This window comes from Ranitomeya variabilis, chromosome 2, assembly GCF_051348905.1.
Source record: "Ranitomeya variabilis isolate aRanVar5 chromosome 2, aRanVar5.hap1, whole genome shotgun sequence".
NCBI classification, from domain to species: Eukaryota; Metazoa; Chordata; class Amphibia; order Anura; family Dendrobatidae; genus Ranitomeya; species Ranitomeya variabilis.
This window is the reverse complement of record NC_135233.1, coordinates 489,894,742-489,915,235: the sequence shown is the minus strand read 5'-3', so window position 1 is coordinate 489,915,235 and position 20,494 is coordinate 489,894,742. Positions and strand designations below refer to the sequence as shown.

General features: G+C 43.8%; 1 protein-coding gene across 1 annotated transcript; it reads left to right on the top strand.

The window, feature by feature from the left end:
* The first annotated feature begins 5,042 nt into the window (after positions 1-5,042).
* LOC143809649 (uncharacterized) lies at positions 5,043-7,456 on the top strand. Its single transcript, XM_077292703.1, has 2 exons — positions 5,043-5,117; positions 6,372-7,456. Exons 1-2 carry the CDS (start codon positions 5,060-5,062, stop codon positions 7,274-7,276), a joined length of 963 nt encoding a protein of 320 aa, XP_077148818.1. The 5' UTR covers positions 5,043-5,059; the 3' UTR covers positions 7,277-7,456.
* The last annotated feature ends 13,038 nt before the right edge of the window (positions 7,457-20,494 follow it).

Below are 20,494 nucleotides of genomic sequence, written 5' to 3'. Positions count from 1 at the left end.
TTGTGTGACATATCTCTCTGATTTAAGGTCATAAAAATTAAAATTTTGAAAATTGCTAAAATTTAAAAATTTTCGCAATATTTCTGTTTTTTTCATAAATAAACGCAAGTAATATTGAAGAAATTTTACCACTAACAAGAACTACAATTTGTCATGAAAAAAGAGTCTCAGAATCAGTGGGATCTGTTAAAGTTTTCCTGAGTTATGACAGTGATAATAATTGTAAAATTGGCCTAGTCATTAAGCTGCAAATTGGATATGTCACTAAGGGGTTAAATGTCAAGTGGGCACTTAAGAAGTATTATTTTTTATAGGGGCTCTAATACCGTAGCTATCAGGTGGTAGAGGATACTGAACCGGCTGTCAGTCAGGGTCAGGGGCGAAGTTACAGCTCCTGGTCTCTATAAACAGAGCGATGACTGATACCGTGCCTGCACTGCCCCTATGACTGGAAGAGCGAGGCTGCCGGGAGGAATAAACTTAATTTCCTCCTGGCAGTGAGCATGAGCTATTAGGCTATGTGTTCACATTTCGGATTTGTGTGCGGATTTTTCTGCACCGTTTTTGGATTTACCGCGGATTTCCTGCGTTTTTTGTGCGGATTTCACCTGCGGTTTTACACCTGTGGATTCCTATTGTGGAGCAGGTGTAAGGCTATGTGCACACGTTGCAGATTGTATGTGTTTTTGCCGCATTTTTTCTCAGTGAAATCGCGGTGAAAACGCATGCCCAAGACAGCCCATTGAATTAAATGGGATTCCGCAATGCTGTGCTAATGCTGCGGCGGAATCGCATCGCAGAAAAATACACAGCATGCTCATTCTTTGTGTGGAATCACGGCGATGCCACCCACATAGGAATGTGTGGAATCACGGCTATGCCCACCATGCGTAAAGTGAGCGCTTCATGTGTGGTGGTACCTGGATCTAGAGGAGAGGACACTCTCCTCCAGGCCCTTGGGAACCATATTTCTGTTAAAAAAATAATTAAAATAAAAAATATTTATATACTTACCTTCCGATGGCCTCCAGAGTCCTCCCGCCTCTCAGCGATGCACACGGTGGCTTCCGTTCCCAGTGTTGCATTGCGCAACCGTGATGTCACAAAGTTCCTTCGCGCAATGTATCCCGGGGAACGGAAGCCGCGGGAGCGCCGCTGAGGAGATCGGGGGCCGTCGGAAGGTGAGAATAACCATTTTTTTTTCTTATTTTTAACATGCTATCTTTTACTATTGATGCTGCATAGGTAGCATCAATAGTAAAAAGTTGGTCACACTTTTTAAGCACTATACTTAACAAGTGTGACCAAACTGTCAATCAGTATTCCAAGCGATGCTACAGATCGCATGGAAAATGCTAGCATTCTGCAAGCTAATTACGCTTGCAGAACGCTAGTGTTTAGTGGCAAAACGCATGCCAATTCTGCATGCGCTATACCCGGCAGGGAGTTGCAGAATCGCCACGGAAATTTCCGCAGCAATTCTGCAACGTGTGCACATAGCCTAAAACGATGTGGAATCCGCACAAAGAATTGACATGCTGCGGAAAATACAATGCAGCTTTTCCGCGTGGTATTTTCCGCACCATGGGCACTGCGAATTTGGTTTTCCATAGATTTACATGGTGCTTTAAACCGTATGGAAAACTGCTGCAAATCCGCAGCGGCCAATCTGCTGCGGATCCACAACCAAATCCACAACGTGTGCACATACACTTATACTGTGTTTTGGGGAGTAGTGGGAACATCATTCTATGTATAGGGCAGCTCTGCTAGACATCATACTGTATGTATGGGAGCTGCGGGCCCTTCATATTTTATATAAGGGAAATGTGGGCCCACCATACTGTGTATAGAGGAGCTGTGGGGGCATTATACTGTGTATAAGGGAGCGGTTGGATCATTATACTGTGTACAGGGGAACTGTGGGGGAGATCATACTGTATGTATGGGAGCTGTGGGCCCATCACACTGTGTATAAGGCAGCTATGGGCCCACCATATTGTGTATAGGGAAGCTGTGGGGGCTTTATACTGTGTATAAGGGAGCATTTGACTCATTATACTTTGAACAGGGGAACTGTGGTTGACATCATACTGTATGTACAGGAGCTGTGGGCCCACCATACTGTGTATAGGGGAGCTGTGAAGGCATTATACTGTATATAAGGGAGCTGTTGGCCAATTATAATGTATATAGTGGAGCTCTGGGGGACATAATACTCTCTAGAGTGTAGCTCTGTCAGCATTATACTGTGTATAGGGGAGCTTTGGGCTCATCATACTGTGTATAGGGGAACAGTGGGCTCATCATACTGTGTATAGGGGAGCAGTGGGCTCATCATACTGTGTATAGGGGAGCAGTGGGCTCATCATACTGTGTATAGGGGAGCAGTGGGCTCATCATACTGTGTATAGGGGAGCTGTGGGCTCATTATACAGTGTATAGGGAACCTGTGGGCCCACCAAACTGTGCATAGTGGAGTTATACATGAGGGTACTTAGGGGACATTATTAAATGTTAAATAGGCACTTAAGCATTATTGTTACAGGGGCACTCAAAGTCTTGTGACCATCAAAGTTGCATATTGGGTATTATTACTTTTTAGGGACAAAATATGGAGGGCACTAGCACCGGGAATTTATATTTTCTAAGGGTGAATTTTACTATCAAGAGTGTTGGCAGTATTATGTGGGGCGGTAAGAGGAGCCGTTATTGTACCACACAGCAGGGGCTGTACGATACATACGGCACTAATGGCTCAGTATTGGGGCATCAGCAGAATGAGTAGTTTGGGCAGGTTGGCAATAGATGGGGACAGTGCTGGAAATGTGAGATGTCAGATGTGTCTTTCTTGTTATCTCTGCAGACGAGTCCTGGCTGGAGAAGTTGTCATGTTGGTCTGGGCCAGATGGAAAAGATGGGAAAAGTGAACGACTCCATCAGAAAGAATGTCAGCGGTAAGTCACTATCTGCAACTGTGGTCACTATATGATGGTAATATCAGTGTTCGTTTTTGTATATAGATTTATTTTCAATCACAGCGCGATCACCCGGTGATGTTCCCCTATACTCACTATTAAGGAGCGCCACTGCAGCTGTAGTCAAGATTATCTGGGTGAGGCCCCCCACATGCTGAAACCCTAGCTACGCCTCTGAGTGTAATTAGTACATATGAATTAATTACACCTTTATTCTGCTGTATTGTTGCTTGTTGTTAATGTAATCAACGCACTTTGGGCTAAAACAGGCACATCAAATTCTGATCTTGGTAAATTCCCTCTTTGGCGTTTTATAGCTTAATCTGTATTTTTTCTAGTTATCTTTTAACAGTTGCAAAACCAAACACTTGTAGCACAACTAACGTACAGACCCCCACACCCATGTCTGCATTTCACATGCAAATGACGTATTTTCTTACCTTGGAGTTTGTGTTCCTTTCAATTTTAAACATTCACCTTTGTGATAGCATTAGCTTTTCCAAAAACATTCAGGGTATAAAGTCTCCAAGATAATATCTTTAAGGACAAAAAAAGACAATTTAATCACAAACTCAATTGAACAATCCGAATATTGCATTCAATGTTAGGCTACGTTCACATTTGCGTTGTGTGCCGCTGTGTCGGCGACGCAACGCACAACGCAAACAAAAACGCAACAAAACGCACGCTAAAACGCTGCGTTTTGCGACGCATGCGTCCTTTTTTGCCGAAAGTTGGACGCAAAAAAAATGCAACTTGTTGCGATCTCTGCGCCCAACGCTTGCGGCCATGCGTCGCAAAACGCAGCACAACGCATGTCCATGTGCCCCCATGTTAAATATAGGGGCGCATGACGCATGCGGCGACGCTGCGGCACCGAACGCTAATGTGAACGTAGACAAGCAAAAAAAGGACGCATGCGTCACAAAACGCTGCGTTGTGCATGCGTTCACATTTGCGTTGTGCGTTGCGTCGCCGATGCTGCGGCGCACAACGCAAATGTGAACGTAGCCTTACAATGTTATCTGCTCAGTTTAAGATTTCTGGGGTTTAAAAGATAAATGCAACATATACAGTAAAGTTTCCATTGTAGGCTAATGTTCCTGTTTTTAATGTCTGACCTTTCATCATGTGTACAGACACCAGTCTAGGACCTCTAAAGAGATATTTCCCAGATAGTAAGTCATGGGGGTAGTAGGGTGGGGAAGGTTCTGCTGTATTTTCAACAATTCCAATTGCACGGTGTACGCTGCTGTATTAGGAAAAATTGGACCAACTTAGCTCATGAAAATGTTTCATTTTCATGTTCCAAGGATTTAAAATAATGTGAAGCAAATGTGAGTTCAAAATGGTCCCTACATAATGAATTAATCTAGGCATGGGATCACTTCTGGGGGTTCAGAATACTTTGAGGGTGCAGTTTGTAAAATGGTCGTATTTGAGGGTTTTCTAACATACAGAAAAATCAAAGTCATTTCAAATGTGAACAGGTCCCATAAGAAAATAGTTTTGAACTTGTTGTAAGAAATGAAACTTACCACATGAAGTGACTCATACCAAATTTACAAAATAGGAACAAACCGTTATGTCCATGAACCCCTTGCTGACATGGCAATTTTCCATTTTTGCGTTTCCTCTTTATCCTCTTTTTCTTCCGAGAGCCTTCACTTTTTTTCTTAACATATACTACATGTGCCTATATGAAGGCTTGTTTTTTTTTTCTTTGTAGTTTTGAATGACACCATTCATTTTATCATGTAACACACTGGAAAGCGGGGAGAAAATTCCAAGTGCAACAAAACTGAGAAAAAAGTAGTATTCCACATTTGTGTTTGGGGGTTTGTAGTTTTTTATGTACCATGTTTACTATATGGTAAAATGGACCTGGCGGTATGATGTTACTATGTAACCATTAGCGTCATTTGCATTAGAATGTGATAACATTGTGTTTGTACAAGAGGGCGGAGCTATTACCAATCACTGACTCCCTCCCCCAAATGTAGTGTCACCGTCCTATATAAAGAGGCCTCCTCCATCTGCTCCTCACTTCTTACCTGTAGTCATACAGCAACAGGACCACAATGCAGGCCACTTACCTTCTCCTCCTCTGCTGCGTGACCCGCATATTGTCCGCTCCTGGTAAGTCCAGCTCCATTATGTGTATCTATCCTCTTGTCTTACAGCTTCTTAGTAGATGTAATATTTATATGATAGCATTATATGCTCTAGTGGTGTAATCCTGTAAGAATGTAAGTCCAGCATCAATGTCTTCACTTAATTATACAATCCTATACACAATGTTCCATTATATGTATGTATTGCCAGACTTCTTATGGTGCATTCTGTGTGGACAGAATATAATTATTCTTGTCAGCACATGTCCATTTTACAAAGGACGATGTGCTGCCGAGAATGATGATTTTTAGCTTTCAGCGCAGCTTTGACTGCATTGTCTGAATGCAACATAAAAATAAAGGGCAAATGTAAGGCTGACCCAGGGGTGGCTGGAAAACTAAACAGAACCAGATAATTAATGTGTTTTTTTAATATTTGATATCCTGGGACCCAGTGCTAATTTATAATGGGATCCCAAACTATTATGAGTGATACAAAGGGGCAGATTCATTAAGACTTGTGTGCTCAATGAACTGTTCGCTGGAGCACAATGTGCAAAATTCCTTCAACTAAACTATTGCATGCATCTCCTCATGTGTTTCCTTTTTGTACCTTACTGGAAATGCTACTCCAGTCAGTGACTGCAGTAACCCTTCTGGTGTAAAAATCACCAGTACTTTTAGTTAACTTCATGGGCAGACACAGCTATACCCTGTCCTACAAAGAGTCCGTCCTAGCTCTGGCTATTTTTGCAGAGCTGATTCAAACTGGTTGGAAACACCAAAATTTGGAAATTTTTGTTCCAAAATTTTGTGCGTTTTCAAGGAATTTTACACCAGTATTCTGGCATAAGACATTGATGAATCACCTCCTTAGCATTACTCTCTTTACTAAGCAAAGTATTTAGATATGAAAATAGTCTAAAACAAGTAGAGCAAAAGAAAGCTTAGATATACAGTATATGTCAATGTACACTGGCTATAAGGCGGCATAAGGAACAGAATGGCTGGCTTCTTGCGTGTCTACCATGTTATCACATGCAGCATTGTGATACATTTACTGCACTTAGAGACATTTTCACAAACTAATAAATTCAATCTCTTCCAGTATTCTGTTTTATAATCTATAATTTTTACATGAAGAAGCCCGGCACATTGTATTTCTTAACACACACACAAGTGCTTTGAGACTAAACTGACTGTTATTTTTGTAGTTCTTTTTTTCTGCTGTTTACTAATTAATTATGAAAGGATGCTAACTACCAATCTTTTTTTCTAGTTTTTGAAGGATCTGGATTAGGATCTGGCCAGGAATTTGGCATTGCCATCGCTCAAGATGAAGGATCTGGCATTGTAATCATTCCAGAAGAAGGATCTGGTGCAGTAATCGGTCAAGATGAAGGATCTGGTGTTGTAATCTCTCCAGAAGATGGATCTGGTGCAATAATCGGTCAAGATGAAGGATCTGGCATTGTAATCATTCCAGAAGAAGGATCTGGTGCAATAATCGGTCAAGATGAAGGATCTGGCATTGTAATCACTCCAGAAGAAGGATCTGGTGCAGTAATCGCTCAAGATGAAGGATCTGGCATTGTAATTATTCCAGAAGAAGGATCTGGTGCAATAATCGGTCAAGATGAAGGATCTGGCGTTGTAATCACTCCAGAAGAAGGATCGGGTGCAGTAATCGCTCAAGATGAAGGATCTGGCATTGTAATCATTCCAGAGGAAGGATCTGGTGCAGTAATCGCTCAAGATGAGGGATCTGGCATTGTAATCACTCCAGAAGAAGGATCTGGTGCAGTAATTGCTCAAGATGAAGGATCTGGCATTGTAATCACTCCAGAAGAAGGATCTGGTGCAGTAATTGCTCAAGATGAAGGATCTGGCATTGTAATCACTCCAGAAGAAGGATCTGGTGCAGTAATTGCTCAAGATGAAGGATCTGGCATTGTAATCGCACCAGAAGAAGGATCTGGTGCAGTAATTGCTCAAGATGAAGGATCTGGCATTGTAATCGCACCAGAAGAAGGATCTGGTGCAGTAATTGCTCAAGATGAAGGATCTGGCATTGTAGTCACTCCAGAAGAAGGATCTGGTGCAGTAATTGCTCAAGATGAAGGATCTGGCATTGTAATCATTCCAGAAGAAGGATCAGGCTTCAGTTCTTTCTCTAAAAAATAATATCAGAAAATCTATTTTCGTCCAGGAATTATGGAGAAGCCCCATCTTATGTTTGTTCGTGTGCTTTGTGCTTTTATGTGTTTTGTTTACGTACCTAATTCAACAAATCCTTTAAAAAATTGAAGTAATCCAATTTGCACTATAGTCATGCATTTGTCATGTGCCTTGTTTCCAGTCAACAGTTGAAAGAGATTTACAGTAAACTTGTATTTTTTGTAATAAATTATATCTTTTATTTTATACAGCATTGTTGTTTGCATGAATTGTATTACTGTATATAGTTGTCTATAAGTCGACCATAGTATAAGCCGAGGCACCTAATTTTGCCACAACAAACTGGGAAAACTTATTAACTAGAGTATACGCCAGGTATGCATTTTCCTCTCATCCCTGTCCTTTTATGCATGGTTCCTTATCCCCATCCTTGTATGCATGGCAGCTTATCCCCTGTCCTTGTATGCATGGCTCCCCATCCCTGTCGTTGTATGCATGGTTCCTATGTCAGCAGCTCTTCCAGTCGAGTGATCACATGTCCCCGCTCATTAAAATAATGAATATTCACTCAACGCCTATGGGAGTGGAGAGAGGTGAATATTCATTACCTTAATGAGAAGGGTACACATGATCACTCGGCTGGAAGAGTTGCTGGCACCAGAACAAGATGCAGAGAAGGTAAGTAGGATGTGTGCTGGATGCCGGCGACTGCGGCTTTAACTGCGCACTATAAGAGAAATGAATGTTCACTGCCAGCGCAGTTAATATTCATTTCTCTTAAGCAGCGGGCACAGGCTTTAGCCGCAGCCACCGTTTCCTGCCTCTGTGACCCATTACTCTGCCACTCCCCCACCACCACTGTCTTCTGGGACAATGACTCGTGTATAAGCCGAGGGGGGTGTTTTCAGCACAAAACAATGTGCTGAAAAACTGTTTATACATGAGTATATATGGTAATATTAGAATGAGAGAATTAATTTAAAAAAAATAGGCTCCGATTCATCAAATCTTTAATTCCAGAAATCTAGCATTAAAACTTAGAAAAGTTGCAAAAATGTTTGCACAGCTGAACGTTGTGCAAATGTTTTGCTACTTTTGGCATTTTTACGCCATTTCTACAAGGGTGCATAATACTACAGCCCGTCTTATTCATGATATGATGTGGCATTCCTTATGTTAGAAACCTTTCTCCAGGCCTCTGGGTGCACCTGGGTCTCATACAGGCTTGGACTGGCCCACAGGGTAACAGGGGAATCGTTCGGTGGGCCCCTGTGCAGATCTGGGCCCCCAACCCCACTATATTGGCAGTACTTGGCATAATTCACTTGATTCACTCTGTACAGAAAAAAAACAGCATCTCATCATTCATTAACCAAACTACCCAGTTTATTTTTGTATAGAGATATAGATAAATTTGTGAACCAGGGTAGTGTAATATTTGTATGCAGTTGAAAAGTGGGCCCCCAAAGTCAGTTACTGGTGGGCCCTTGGCACCCCAGTCCGACACTGATCTCATATGCCCCCTCATTAAAACATCAGTTTTGAAGAATTGGGGTCATAATGTAGGAGGTGCACTGTTGGTGACGCCATGAATACTAATACAACAATTATTATTATTATACATTTTTATAGCGCCATTTATTCCATGGCATTTTACATGTGAAAGAGGCAAATATTGACAATACAATAAAATTGAGCAAAACAAGGCCGACTCAAGTACAGAATTAGAGAGAACCCTGCCCGCGAGGGCTCACGGTCTACAGGGGATGGGTGAGGATACACTAGGAGAGGGTAGAGTTGGTCGTGCGGCGGTTCAGCAGACTAAGGATCACTGCAGGTTGTAGGCTTGTCGGAAGAGGTGGGTCTTCAGGTTCTTTTAACAATTACATTAAAATTATATTACAATTACATTAAAAACCTAGCAAAACATTACACTAATGACATTAATCAAGTTTGGTGATTATAAGCCAGTCTTGATCCAGAGTCTGATTGGGTAAGATGTGCCAAATGCGTTAAAAGACACTAGCAACAATTTAACTATTGCAAAAAGAACATAGTACCCTGCTACGGTAATTAGTCAAGATTGGCGTTTTATAAGATAGTCTTGATCTAGGGTCTGCTAGGAGAAGATGCGCTAATTGCATAAAGAAGCATTTGCCTTTTAGTGAATTTGGCTCATCTTTCGGTTGCCAGAGTAATAGACTTACTCTAGTAATGGACCGGAATATACTTCTGCTATAATTTACACTACTTTCAGAAACTGCTTAATTAATCTGAACCTTAGAACTCACTGTGGTTTAACAAAAAATGTTTCTCAAAAAAGCACTTGGAAAATGGACAGGTGAAATATGGCACAGTGGTGCAGACTTGTAATATGACATCATTGCAAAGGTATGGAGCTTTATTGTTCTGACATTCTTCTGACTTACAAGTAGGTGTTCATACCAACTTTTGCAATATTTATTGGGGGGGGGGCAAGATCTTGAGAAGATCTTGAGAATTATTCTTACATTCTATAGATGATATCTTTATTGTGTGGGATGACACTTCTCAATATTCCATATAACATATTTTAATAATAAGCAGGTAAACGTGACATTGACAAGTAAAATTGCTGGTAGATCTATTGAATTTCTAGATGTGGAAACTGGGGTTCTGGGAGGTGAAATTCACACTAATGGTTATCGCAAACCCACTGCAACCAATTCATTGACACGATTTGATAGCTATCATTTTTATCATATTAAGGGATCCCTACACTATGGGCAAATTCTCAGATTTCGATGCATAAACAATCCAGACAAGACCTTTATAGATCAAGCTCGCAAATTGGCAAGCAGATTATACTAACATGGCTAATCCTTTTGGACATCATTCCCAAAGGTTTTCAAAAAGCAAATAATCAAAAACTAAATTCAATACTTTGAAACCGTACAAAAGCAAACATAGTCCTATGGGCAGTTCAGTGAGATCACTAATTAATAAATATGATAGAAAGCAACCTTTTTCTAACAGATATTGCCATAAACAGACCAATAGTTAAGTTTAGCAGGAGTAGTAGTAAAAGGCAGGTTAACACATAGACAAAAAGAAGACTGGCTTATTAATTAGAAAAAACTTTACTGAAAGGAAATTTTTAATGTACACACAGCAACTGCTGTGATTACCATATTTTGCGGACTAACACGCACCGGACACAAATTGTGGGGAGAAAAATAGGAAAAAAATATTTTTCAATAAAATGTTGGTGCATCTTAGGCTAGTTTCACATTTGCATTTAAAAGCGCAGCGTTTAAAACACAAACGCAGGTGGTGAAAAAAACGCATGTAAACGCGTGCAAACGCTGCGTTTTTTAGACGCATGCGTTTTCTCATGCGGTAAAAAAAAGCGGCGTTTTGACGCGTGTATATCCGTTTTTTCATGCGTTTGCGTTTTTGAAACGCATGCTGAGAAGTGTGTGACAGCTGCCAATCATCAAAATCATCTAGAAAACCCACTATAAATAGAAATAGCTAGGGTTGGGGTTAGGGTTAGGGGTAGGGTTAGGGTTAGAGTTAGAATTAGGATCCCTAGGGTTAGGGTTAGGGGTAGGGTTAGGGTTAGGGTTAGGATCCCTAGGGTTAGGGTTAGGGGTAGGGTTAGGGTTAGGGTTTGGATCCCTTTATCACCTTGATGGTGGGGGGTGGCTTATCAGTGTGTATTGTTTTTTTCTATTGAAACGCATGCGTTTAAAACGCAACCAAACGCATGTGCTTAAAAACGCATGCGTTTACATAGACAGCAATATGTTTTTTGCCGCAAAAAAAGCCTCTAGAAATTACTACATGTTGCATTTCTGCAACCAAACGCAAGCATAGAAACGACGCATGCGTCGTCAAACGCGGCAAAACGCATACAAAAAAAACGCATGCGTTTTTAATGTTAAATATAGGAAAAAAAACGCATGCTTTTTTTGCACTAAAACGCAGTGGCAAAAAAACGCAAATGTGAAACCAGCCTTATAGTCTGAATTTACAGTTACGGTAGCTTACCGGGGGCATCGGCAGTGTAGCAGGGTCACATGAGGCAGAGTCACTGCTTGCTGCAGGAGCCTGGTGGTGGCAGGAGTGGAGAGATGCTGCAGGCCCCAGGCTGGGAAAAGGGGGTTTCCCGACTGTGCAATGCTGGGGGCCATGAAAATGGTCGTCAAAGGCTGAACATGCGCAGATTGAAATCCGGGAGTCAAAATGTTAATCTGTGTATGTGTTGCCTCCGGCGGCTATTTTTCTATAGCCAACCACAAGGAAATCAATGGGGAATGTAGGTACTTCGCTCACTGACATTTTCTATGAGCTCAGAACCCACAGCCTCACAATGATGAGTCAAACAATCCTCCCAACCCGGGGCTCTCAAAATCGCCCAACTCCTGCTGCCAGCCTCTTACAGCAGCAGACCCTGCCTCCTGTGACCCTACTTCACAGTAGCCACCACCCCTAGTAAGCTTAATTCGGATAAAAAGACGCACCCCTTTTTCCTCCTGATGGTTATGGTCGGCAGGGGGGCACTATCAGGCTGCCAGATGCAGCAGTCTCAAGTGTCTCCCAGGCCACTGAATTTTACTGCTCTTCACCCCTCCAACCCCTGGAATGGGATACTCTCTGCGTTGGCTGTCAAGCTGACAGCCGGCTCAGAGGAGGTCTAAAACAGCAGCTTCCAGCATCCAATTGTACTCTCGTCTTTTCTTCCAATACAGTACCAGTCCTGGCTGCCGGCACTTCTGGGTAATGGCGACATCAGCATCCTGATCAGGTCAGCTAATCACGTTGCTGATGTCATTCCTGCACTGCCCAAGAGTAGAAGGTGAGTATGACAAGAGACAGCATGGGTAGGGGCGGGGAGGACAAATGTGTGAAGTATGAGGGGGAATGTGTGAAGTATGGGTGGTGGGGAAACGTGTGAAGTATGGGCAGGTGGGAAAATATACGAACGGACAGTATGGACCATGGGTTGGTGTGGTGGAATGAACACAGAGAGTAAGTATGACAAGAAACAGTATGGGCAAGAGGAAGAGGATATGCGTGACGAGACAATATGGGAGGAATGTGTAAAGGGTAATTATGGAGAATGGGGGAATTTATGAGGGCTAATTATGGGAGGAATGTGAGGAGACAATATGGGGGGAGAAGAGTGTGAGGAGATAGTATAGGGGAAAAAGTAGTGTAAGAGGGCCCAATATAGAGATTGGGTAGATTGGGGAGGCAGTATAGAGGGAGATAGTATGAGGGACAGTTTAGGGGCACAGTATGGAAGGGACAGTGTGCAGTGGAGGATCTCAGGAGGGGCACAATATAAAGACTGTGCAGTATAGGAGATACACAGTGTAATGGGAAAGTGTGTTCCTCTTATGTACCATAAGACAAACAGTGTGGGGGTCACTTTTTGTGCAGGGAGCACAGTGATGGGCAATTATTCAGGGGCATAGTGTGTGACATATAGGAGCATTATAATGACACAGTTTTAAGGGCACCATGTCTGGATGTGCTGCAGAAGACTAGAGAAGATGGAAATCAGCAGAGATGAGCTGTAGATGTGAAAAGTCATGATGGCATCTGGACCCGATGGAGAAGAAAAGAAGAATGACTTCTATAAGATTTCTATGTGTAAATGCTTATTTATTATGCCGACTAAGTCTCTTCAATACTGTGGTTTGTATTTGGTCTGATGATGGCTCAAAAAAGTTACATAACTTTAAGACGGAAATTAACATGTACGAACAGTTTACCTGAAGGACGTAATTTACTAGGATATGCACCGTGCAATAATACAGCCCCCAACCCCACTTAAGACAAGTCAACTTCTACAATAAATAGCTGAGTGACGTCAGGTTCTATAAGGATTGACACAGCTACAAAACATCTTTTCAAGGTATCAAAAGCCTCCCGGGCCAGACTGGACCATTTGGAAAAGCCCATTCCTTTGCTGGTCGTATCCGTCAGAGGTTTGAACACTACCGAAATGTTTCAATGAACTTTTGGTAGCAGTTGGAAAAACCCAAAAACTTTTGTATGGCTTTTAGGTCCTCAGGATAATCCCAATCCAGTACCGCCCAGACTCTTGCTGGATCCATGAGATAAAGATTAAAAATAACTCATAAAACGGAGCTCCTGAACCGAGAACATGCATTTCTCTGGTTTGACAAATAATTTATTGTCTCTGAGTATCGGAAGGACCTGCCTTACATATTCCTCATGTAACTCGAGGTCAGGCGAATAAATCAAAATGTCATCAGGGTAGATCACAACAAACCTACCTAACAAGTGACTAAAAATATAATTAACAAAATGTAGAAAGAAGATGGGAGCATTAGTCAGCCCAAATGGCATCACAAGGTTTTCATAGTGTCCCTCAGGTGTATTGAAGGCTGTCTTTCACTCATCCAATTCTTTGATGCAAATAAGATTATAAGCCCCCTAAGATCCAGTTTACAAAACCATTTGGCTCCCACAATCTGATTAACGAGGTCCGGGATAAAAGGAGGAGGATATGAATCCCAGACCGTGATCCGAATGAGTTTGCGAAAGTCTAGGTAAGGGCATCCTTTTTCTTGACAAATAAAAACCATGCAGCAATGGGAGATGAAGAAGGTCTAATTTGACCCTTTGCCAGACTTTTAGCGATATAGTGCTTCATGGCCTGCCTCTCTGGAACAGAGATATTGTATAACCTGCTCTTTGGGGCCCCAAAAATAAAATTAACAACGCAATCATAAGGACAAAAGGGAGGAAGTTCCTGACACCGCTGTTCTGAAAACACATCCCCAAAGTCAGACAGTTATTCAGGCAAAGATTGGGTACTCACCCTGGTGAGCTGGGTGCCCAAGCAGTGTTCTTGGCAATAGTCACTCCATTTAACCACCTCCCAAGTCTGCCAGCCTACAGCAGGGTTATGAAGTGTAAGCTAAGTTAGAACCACAGGAGAGTACAAGCCCTCTAGCACATAACAGTTTATCATTTCAGAGTGCATGGCCCTTACCTGTACATGCAAAACTCAAGCGACCTGACTAAAGTACCCCAGGCTCAAGGGTGCAGAGTCAATACTAGAATGGGTATTTATCTAGATAATACTTGTGGTTTGAGGACATGAGTATGGACCAACCTAGCTTCGATCAAATTAAAACCACTCCACTGTCCAGAAAGGCAGAAATGACCATCTTATCTTTGCCAAGATGGATCTCGGCCAGTAGACAAAATTGAGATCGACTAATGTAGGAAATAAGTACATGCGGGTTACCAACTTCCCCACAACAGGGGCTCCTTAGTTTTCCAGCGGCTGATTAGGGGGAGATATGAAAGAACAAGTACCCACAAAATGACCCTTTCCACCACAGAAAAAACACTCTCCTCCTTTTAAGCCTCACTACTGTTGGACCAACAGAACAAAACTCCCAACCCAACTGCAAGGGTTCCTCAGTAGACTCAGACCCAAGTATACTTGACTATGGGCCCCCTGCAAATCAGTGTTTCCTTATGTCTCTGACAAAGACAGCAGTCCACATGGATGGCCAGAGACATTGCCGCCTCAAGGGAGACCAGAGTCTCATGCAGAGCAAAAGGCATCATTTACCCTTACAAATAAGCCTTGATAGACTAGGCTACGGAGTGTGGCATCATTCCATTCATTTAGAATTGGTGGACCACCTCTGAAACTTAGAATAATACTCCTCAACCTCAATACTTCTCCTCAAAATGAACTTTTGTTTGTGGGAAAACCCTTTTAATGTGACCGGCTTCCTCTGCCTGTAGACACATCGCGCATCTGCCACCGGGATCAGCCGAATGTTTCACTGCACCGGTGCGTAATTCGCGCAGGCATAGTAAATCAGACCGCCACCATCTTGGTGCAGACAGATAGCGGAAGCCACATTAAAACTGCGCATGCACTCCTCCTGTACAAAGATGGAGGTAGTCAGTGAATCATTCAGCTGATCGCAACGGTGCTCTGCTGGTGGCACCGCGCAAGAGACTGCATGAGTGTGTGAGTGTTAGTGTGAGAGTGTGACTGATTGTGAGTGTGAATGTGATTGTGTGTGTAAGTGTGAGTGAGTGTGTGAGTATGTGAGTGTGTGTGTGAGTTTGTGTGTTAGAGGGTGGTGCAGTTATGGACAGTAAGGAACACGCTGTCACTTTAAGAGACTGCACCCCTTGTCTGGAGTGATGCAATGTTCTGCTTCTCCCCTGCAAGAGGCTGTGTGAATGAGCTGGACTGTGCAGAGGGTGGGGGTGGAGCCTGAACAGCGCGTGTGTGTGTGTGTGTGTGTGTGTGTGTGTGTGTGTGTGTGAGCTGAAGCTGCTGGAGAGAGAACTTTGTGCTGTTTTCTGCAAGAGAGGACCCACAGCCTGTAACAGAGTGGACTTGTGAGATTTGACAGACTTTTCCGGGTGCAGTGAGAGTGGCTGTCTTGTGTGAGTTTGAGAAGCCACGAAGATACCGAGAAAGAGATTTACAGTTTCCAGGAGTACCTCCAGGACCCAGAAGCAAGGAGAAGACCACGTTTCACGGAGCTGGCAGAAAGCCGTGTGCACCACTGTACTGGACTGTTGGGGGTCCCCCGGGACTGGATCTGAGTCCCCACCATCACCATGAGTTTGTTCCTGTTTTGTGCATGTTAGGGCCTAGTGTAGGCTTCAATAGTCAGTACACAGGAGCCGTGTGGCCTGCTTAGTAAAGGCCAGGGAGGTTATATGTAGAGTAGCATCATTATTTATTGTTTGCATTTACTTGTGTGACGTATGTTGATTCTGTAACAGTTGGAGCACCGTGCTATTTTACGGACAAGCTAAAGAATATAACTCTTGTAAATTATGTTTTGCCATTGCATACCCTTGTTTGCATCTTCCTCATCCACTTCATTCCTTGCCTTCCAATAAATCTACCCTTTGTTGTCTGCACCTCATCTTGTGTACGGTAGTCTTCTTGCACCATGGTGGTCCCCCAGCCATCGCTTCATGTGTGTGTATGTGTGAGTGTGTGAGAGTGTGAGTGTGTTTGTGAGAGTGTGTGTGGTGCGTATGGCACATAGAGTGTGTGTGTGTTGTGCGATGGTGTTCCGCTGGTGGTACTGTGCAATAGGTTGGTACCAGCAGAAGTTTCCATATAGAGACACCATCACTTGGGTGTCCCAATATGGCGGTCAGTGAACTTCCTCCGCTTGGAATTCTGGGACACGGTGACATCTGGACAGAACAGGAAATTAAAACATTACAAGGCTATTATATAGATAGATTGTGAGGGCTGAAGTGGGTAGAGGAGACAGGGCACTGTGTGGTGAATGTGGGAGGGTGGGGGTATTGTGGGGGCTGAGAAGGGGGAGAGGGACAGGACACTGGGGGGTGAATATGAGAGGATAATTGAGGGAGAGGGGACAAGGCACTGGGGTGTGAATGTAAGAGGATAAGGGTATTGTGGGGGCTGAAGTGAGGGAAGTAGGACAGAGAACTGGGGTGAAGTTGAGAGTATGGTGGTATTGTGGGGGCTGAAGTGGGGGAAGGGGACAGGGCACTGGGGGGAGAATGTGAGAGGATGAGGGTATTGTGGGGGCTGAAGTGAGTGAGGGGGACAGGGCACGGGGAGTGAGTGAAAGAATGAGGATATGGTAGGGGCTGAAGTGGGGGAAAGGGAAAGGACACCGGGGTGTGAATGTGAAAGGATGAGGGTATTGTGGGGGCTGAAGTGGAGGAGGGGGACAGGGCACTGAGGGATGAGTGTGAAAGGATAGGGAATTGTGGGGGCTGAAGTGGGGGAGAGTTACAGGGCATGGGGGGTTAATGGAAAGGATGGGGTGTTGTGGGGCTGATGTGGGGGAGGGGGGATAGGGCCCTGGGGGTTGAATTTGAGAGGATGGGGTATTGTGGGGGCTTAAGTGGGGGAGTAGGACAGGGCACTCGGGGTGAATGTGAGAGGATGAGGGTAATGTGGGAGCTGATGTAGATGAGGGGACTGGGCACTTGGGGTGAATGTGAGAGGACGGTGTTATTGTGGGGGCTGAAGTGGGGGAGGGGAGACAGAGCACTGAGGGGTGAATGTGAGAGGATCAGGGTATTGTGGGGGCTGAAGAGAGGAAGTCGGCACTGGGGGGTGAATGTGAGAGGATGGGGATATTGTGGGGGCTGAAGAGGGGGAGACAGGGCACTGGGCGGTGAATGTGAGAGGATGGAGGTATAGTGGGGCTGAAGTGTGGAATGGGGGACAGGGCACTGGAGAGTGAATGTGAGAGAGGGAGGAGGGACAGGGAATTGGGGAGTGAATATGAGACGATGGGGTATTGTGGGGGCTGAAGAGGGGGAGGGGAGACAGGGCGCTGGAGGGTGAATGTGAGAAGATGAGGGTATTGTGGGGGCTGAAGTGGGCGAGGGGGGACAGTGCACTTGGAGCTGAATTTCAGAGGAAGCGGATATTGTTGGGGCTGAAGTGGAGGTGGAGAAAGGGGAACAGGGCACTGGGGGGTGAAAGTGAGAGGATGGGGGTATTGTGGGGATTGAAGAGGGGGAGGGGGACAGGGCACTGTGGGGTTGAATGTAAGAGGATGCCGATATTGTGGGGGCTGAAGTGAAGGTGGGGGACAGGTCACTGGGGTGCTGATTATTGTACTGTTTTGTTATGATATCATATGCACTCCATCATATGTAACAGTTCCTGTCTGGGAGGCTGGATATGGGGTGGTCGGGGGCTTTTAATACTTATCAACTGGGTCTTTTACAAGTATTAGTATAACAAGCCCTCATATAGTAACCATGAGCTGCATCACATTTACAGCACCATTCCAGCAATTTTTTTTATTTCACCTCTGGACTGGTGCTTAAAATACAAGACTTCTACCTACTATCCGATACTCACCTTCTGGCGTTTTCATATATTTTCGTTGCTGCTCCGGTCCGTCTCCTGCAGTTTGTGACCTGTCCACTGCTTCAGTGTTTCATGGAGTGGTGAGGAGGTCACTAATATATGTAAGTTTATGGGAGCGTCATGCTGGCCTCGTTCTGGACTCGTTCTGGCCTCATTCTCGCATTGTTCTGGCCTCGTTCTATATCTCTCATAGACATACACTGAGAGCTTGTGACATACAGGTCCTTCTCAAACAATTAGCATATAGTGTTAAATTTCATTATTTACCATAATGTAATGATTACAATTAAACTTTCATATATTATAGATTCATTATCCACCAACTGAAATTTGTCAGGTCTTTTATTGTTTTAATACTGATGATTTTGGCATACAACTCCTGATAACCCAAAAAACCTGTCTCAATAAATTAGCATATCAAGAAAAGGTTCTCTAAACGACCTATTACCCTAATCTTCTGAATCAACTAATTAACTCTAAACACATGCAAAAGATACCTGAGGCTTTTAAAAACTCCCTGCCTGGTTCATTACTCAAAACCCCCATCATGGGTAAGACTAGCGACCTGACAGATGTCAAGAAGGCCATCATTGACACCCTCAAGCAAGAGGGTAAGACCCAGAAAGAAATTTCTCAACAAATAGGCTGTTCCCAGAGTGCTGTATCAAGGCACCTCAATGGTAAGTCTGTTGGAAGGCAAAAATGTGGCAGAAAACGCTGTACAACGAGAAGAGGTGACCGGACCCTGAGGAAGATTGTGGAGAAGAACCGATTCCAGACCTTGGGGAACCTGAGGAAGCAGTGGACTGAGTCTGGTGTGGAAACATCCAGAGCCACCGTGCACAGGCGTGTGCAGGAAATGGGCTACAGGTGCCGCATTCCCCAGGTAAAGCCACTTTTGAACCATAAACAGCGGCAGAAGCGCCTGACCTGGGCTACAGAGAAGCAGCACTGGACTGTTGCTAAGTGGTCCCAAGTACTTTTTTCTGATGAAAGCAAATTTTGCATGTCATTCGGAAATCAAGGTGCCAGAGTCTGGAGGAAGACTGGGGAGAAGGAAATGCCAAAATGCCTGAAGTCCAGTGTCAAGTACCCACAGTCAGTGATGGTGTGGGGTGCCATGTCAGCTGCTGGTGTTGGTCCACTGTGTTTCATCAAGGGCAGGGTCAATGCAGCTAGCTATCAGGAGATTTTGGAGCACTTCATGCTTCCATCGGCTGAAATGCTTTATGGAGATGAAGATTTCATTTTTCAGCACGACCTGGCACCTGCTCACAGTGCCAAAACCACTGGTAAATGGTTTACTGACCATGGTATTACTGTGCTCAATTGGCCTGCCAACTCTCCTGACCTGAACCCCATAGAGAATCTGTGGGATATTGTGAAGAGAAAGTTGAGAGACGCAAGACCCAACACTCTGGATGAGCTTAAGGCCGCTATTGAAGCATCCTGGGCCTCCATAACATCTCAGCAGTGTCACAGGCTGATTGCCTCCATGCCACGCCGCATTGAAGCAGTCATTTCTGCCAAAGGATTCCCGACCAAGTATTGAGTGCATAACTGAACATTATTATTTGATGGTTTTTTTGTTTGTTATTAAAAATCACTTTTATTTGATTGGACGGGTGAAATATGCTAATTTATTGAGACAGGTTTTTTGGGTTATCAGGAGTTGTATGCCAAAATCATCAGTATTAAAACAATAAAAGACCTGACAAATTTCAGTTGGTGGATAATGAATCTATAATATATGAAAGTTTAATTGTAATCATTACATTATGGTAAATAATGAAATTTAACACTATATGCTAATTTTTTGAGAAGGACCTGTAGCTTCTAACTTCTGGCTAGTCAGAAGCTGCGCTCACAAGATACAGCCGGTGCCAGAAAAATGGTGAAATGCCGGAGGATGAGTATAGGACCAGGTCAGGGGACTTTCCCCTAAAACCCAGTTGGACTGCTGTTTTAATAATTTAATAATAAGTTATTTATTATTATAAAGGTAATTACGGCTTGGAATAAATGTCTGCAGTCACTTTATGTGACTGCAGACTGTCAAATCATGACAGGGAATGCCTGCTGTCATGAGACCTCAACCAATATCACTGGTGTTATCAGGCGGTCATGCGACCCCCATTTGCTGTGTGTACATGTCGGCTAGAAAGGTTTGGCTTCTCTCAGTAAAAGAGAATTGAGAGAAGCTGAGAGAGTGCCACATGAGCGCCTGCTGACATCAGTGATGCTGTGGCCATTGTTACTGTACATGGGGGACTCAGGACATTATTAAATGTCAAATGGGCATAGCGTAGCTATCAGGTGGTAGAGGGTACTGAACCGGCCGT

Excerpts from the sequence above, each read along its gene's own strand:
- LOC143809649 (XM_077292703.1), top strand. The coding sequence starts at position 5,060 with ATGCAGGCCACTTACCTTCTCCTCCTCTGCTGCGTGACCCGCATATTG. Across the intron at positions 5,118-6,371 it reads CCGCATATTGTCCGCTCCTG|TTTTTGAAGGATCTGGATTA; the intron begins GTAAGTCCAGCT and ends CTTTTTTTCTAG.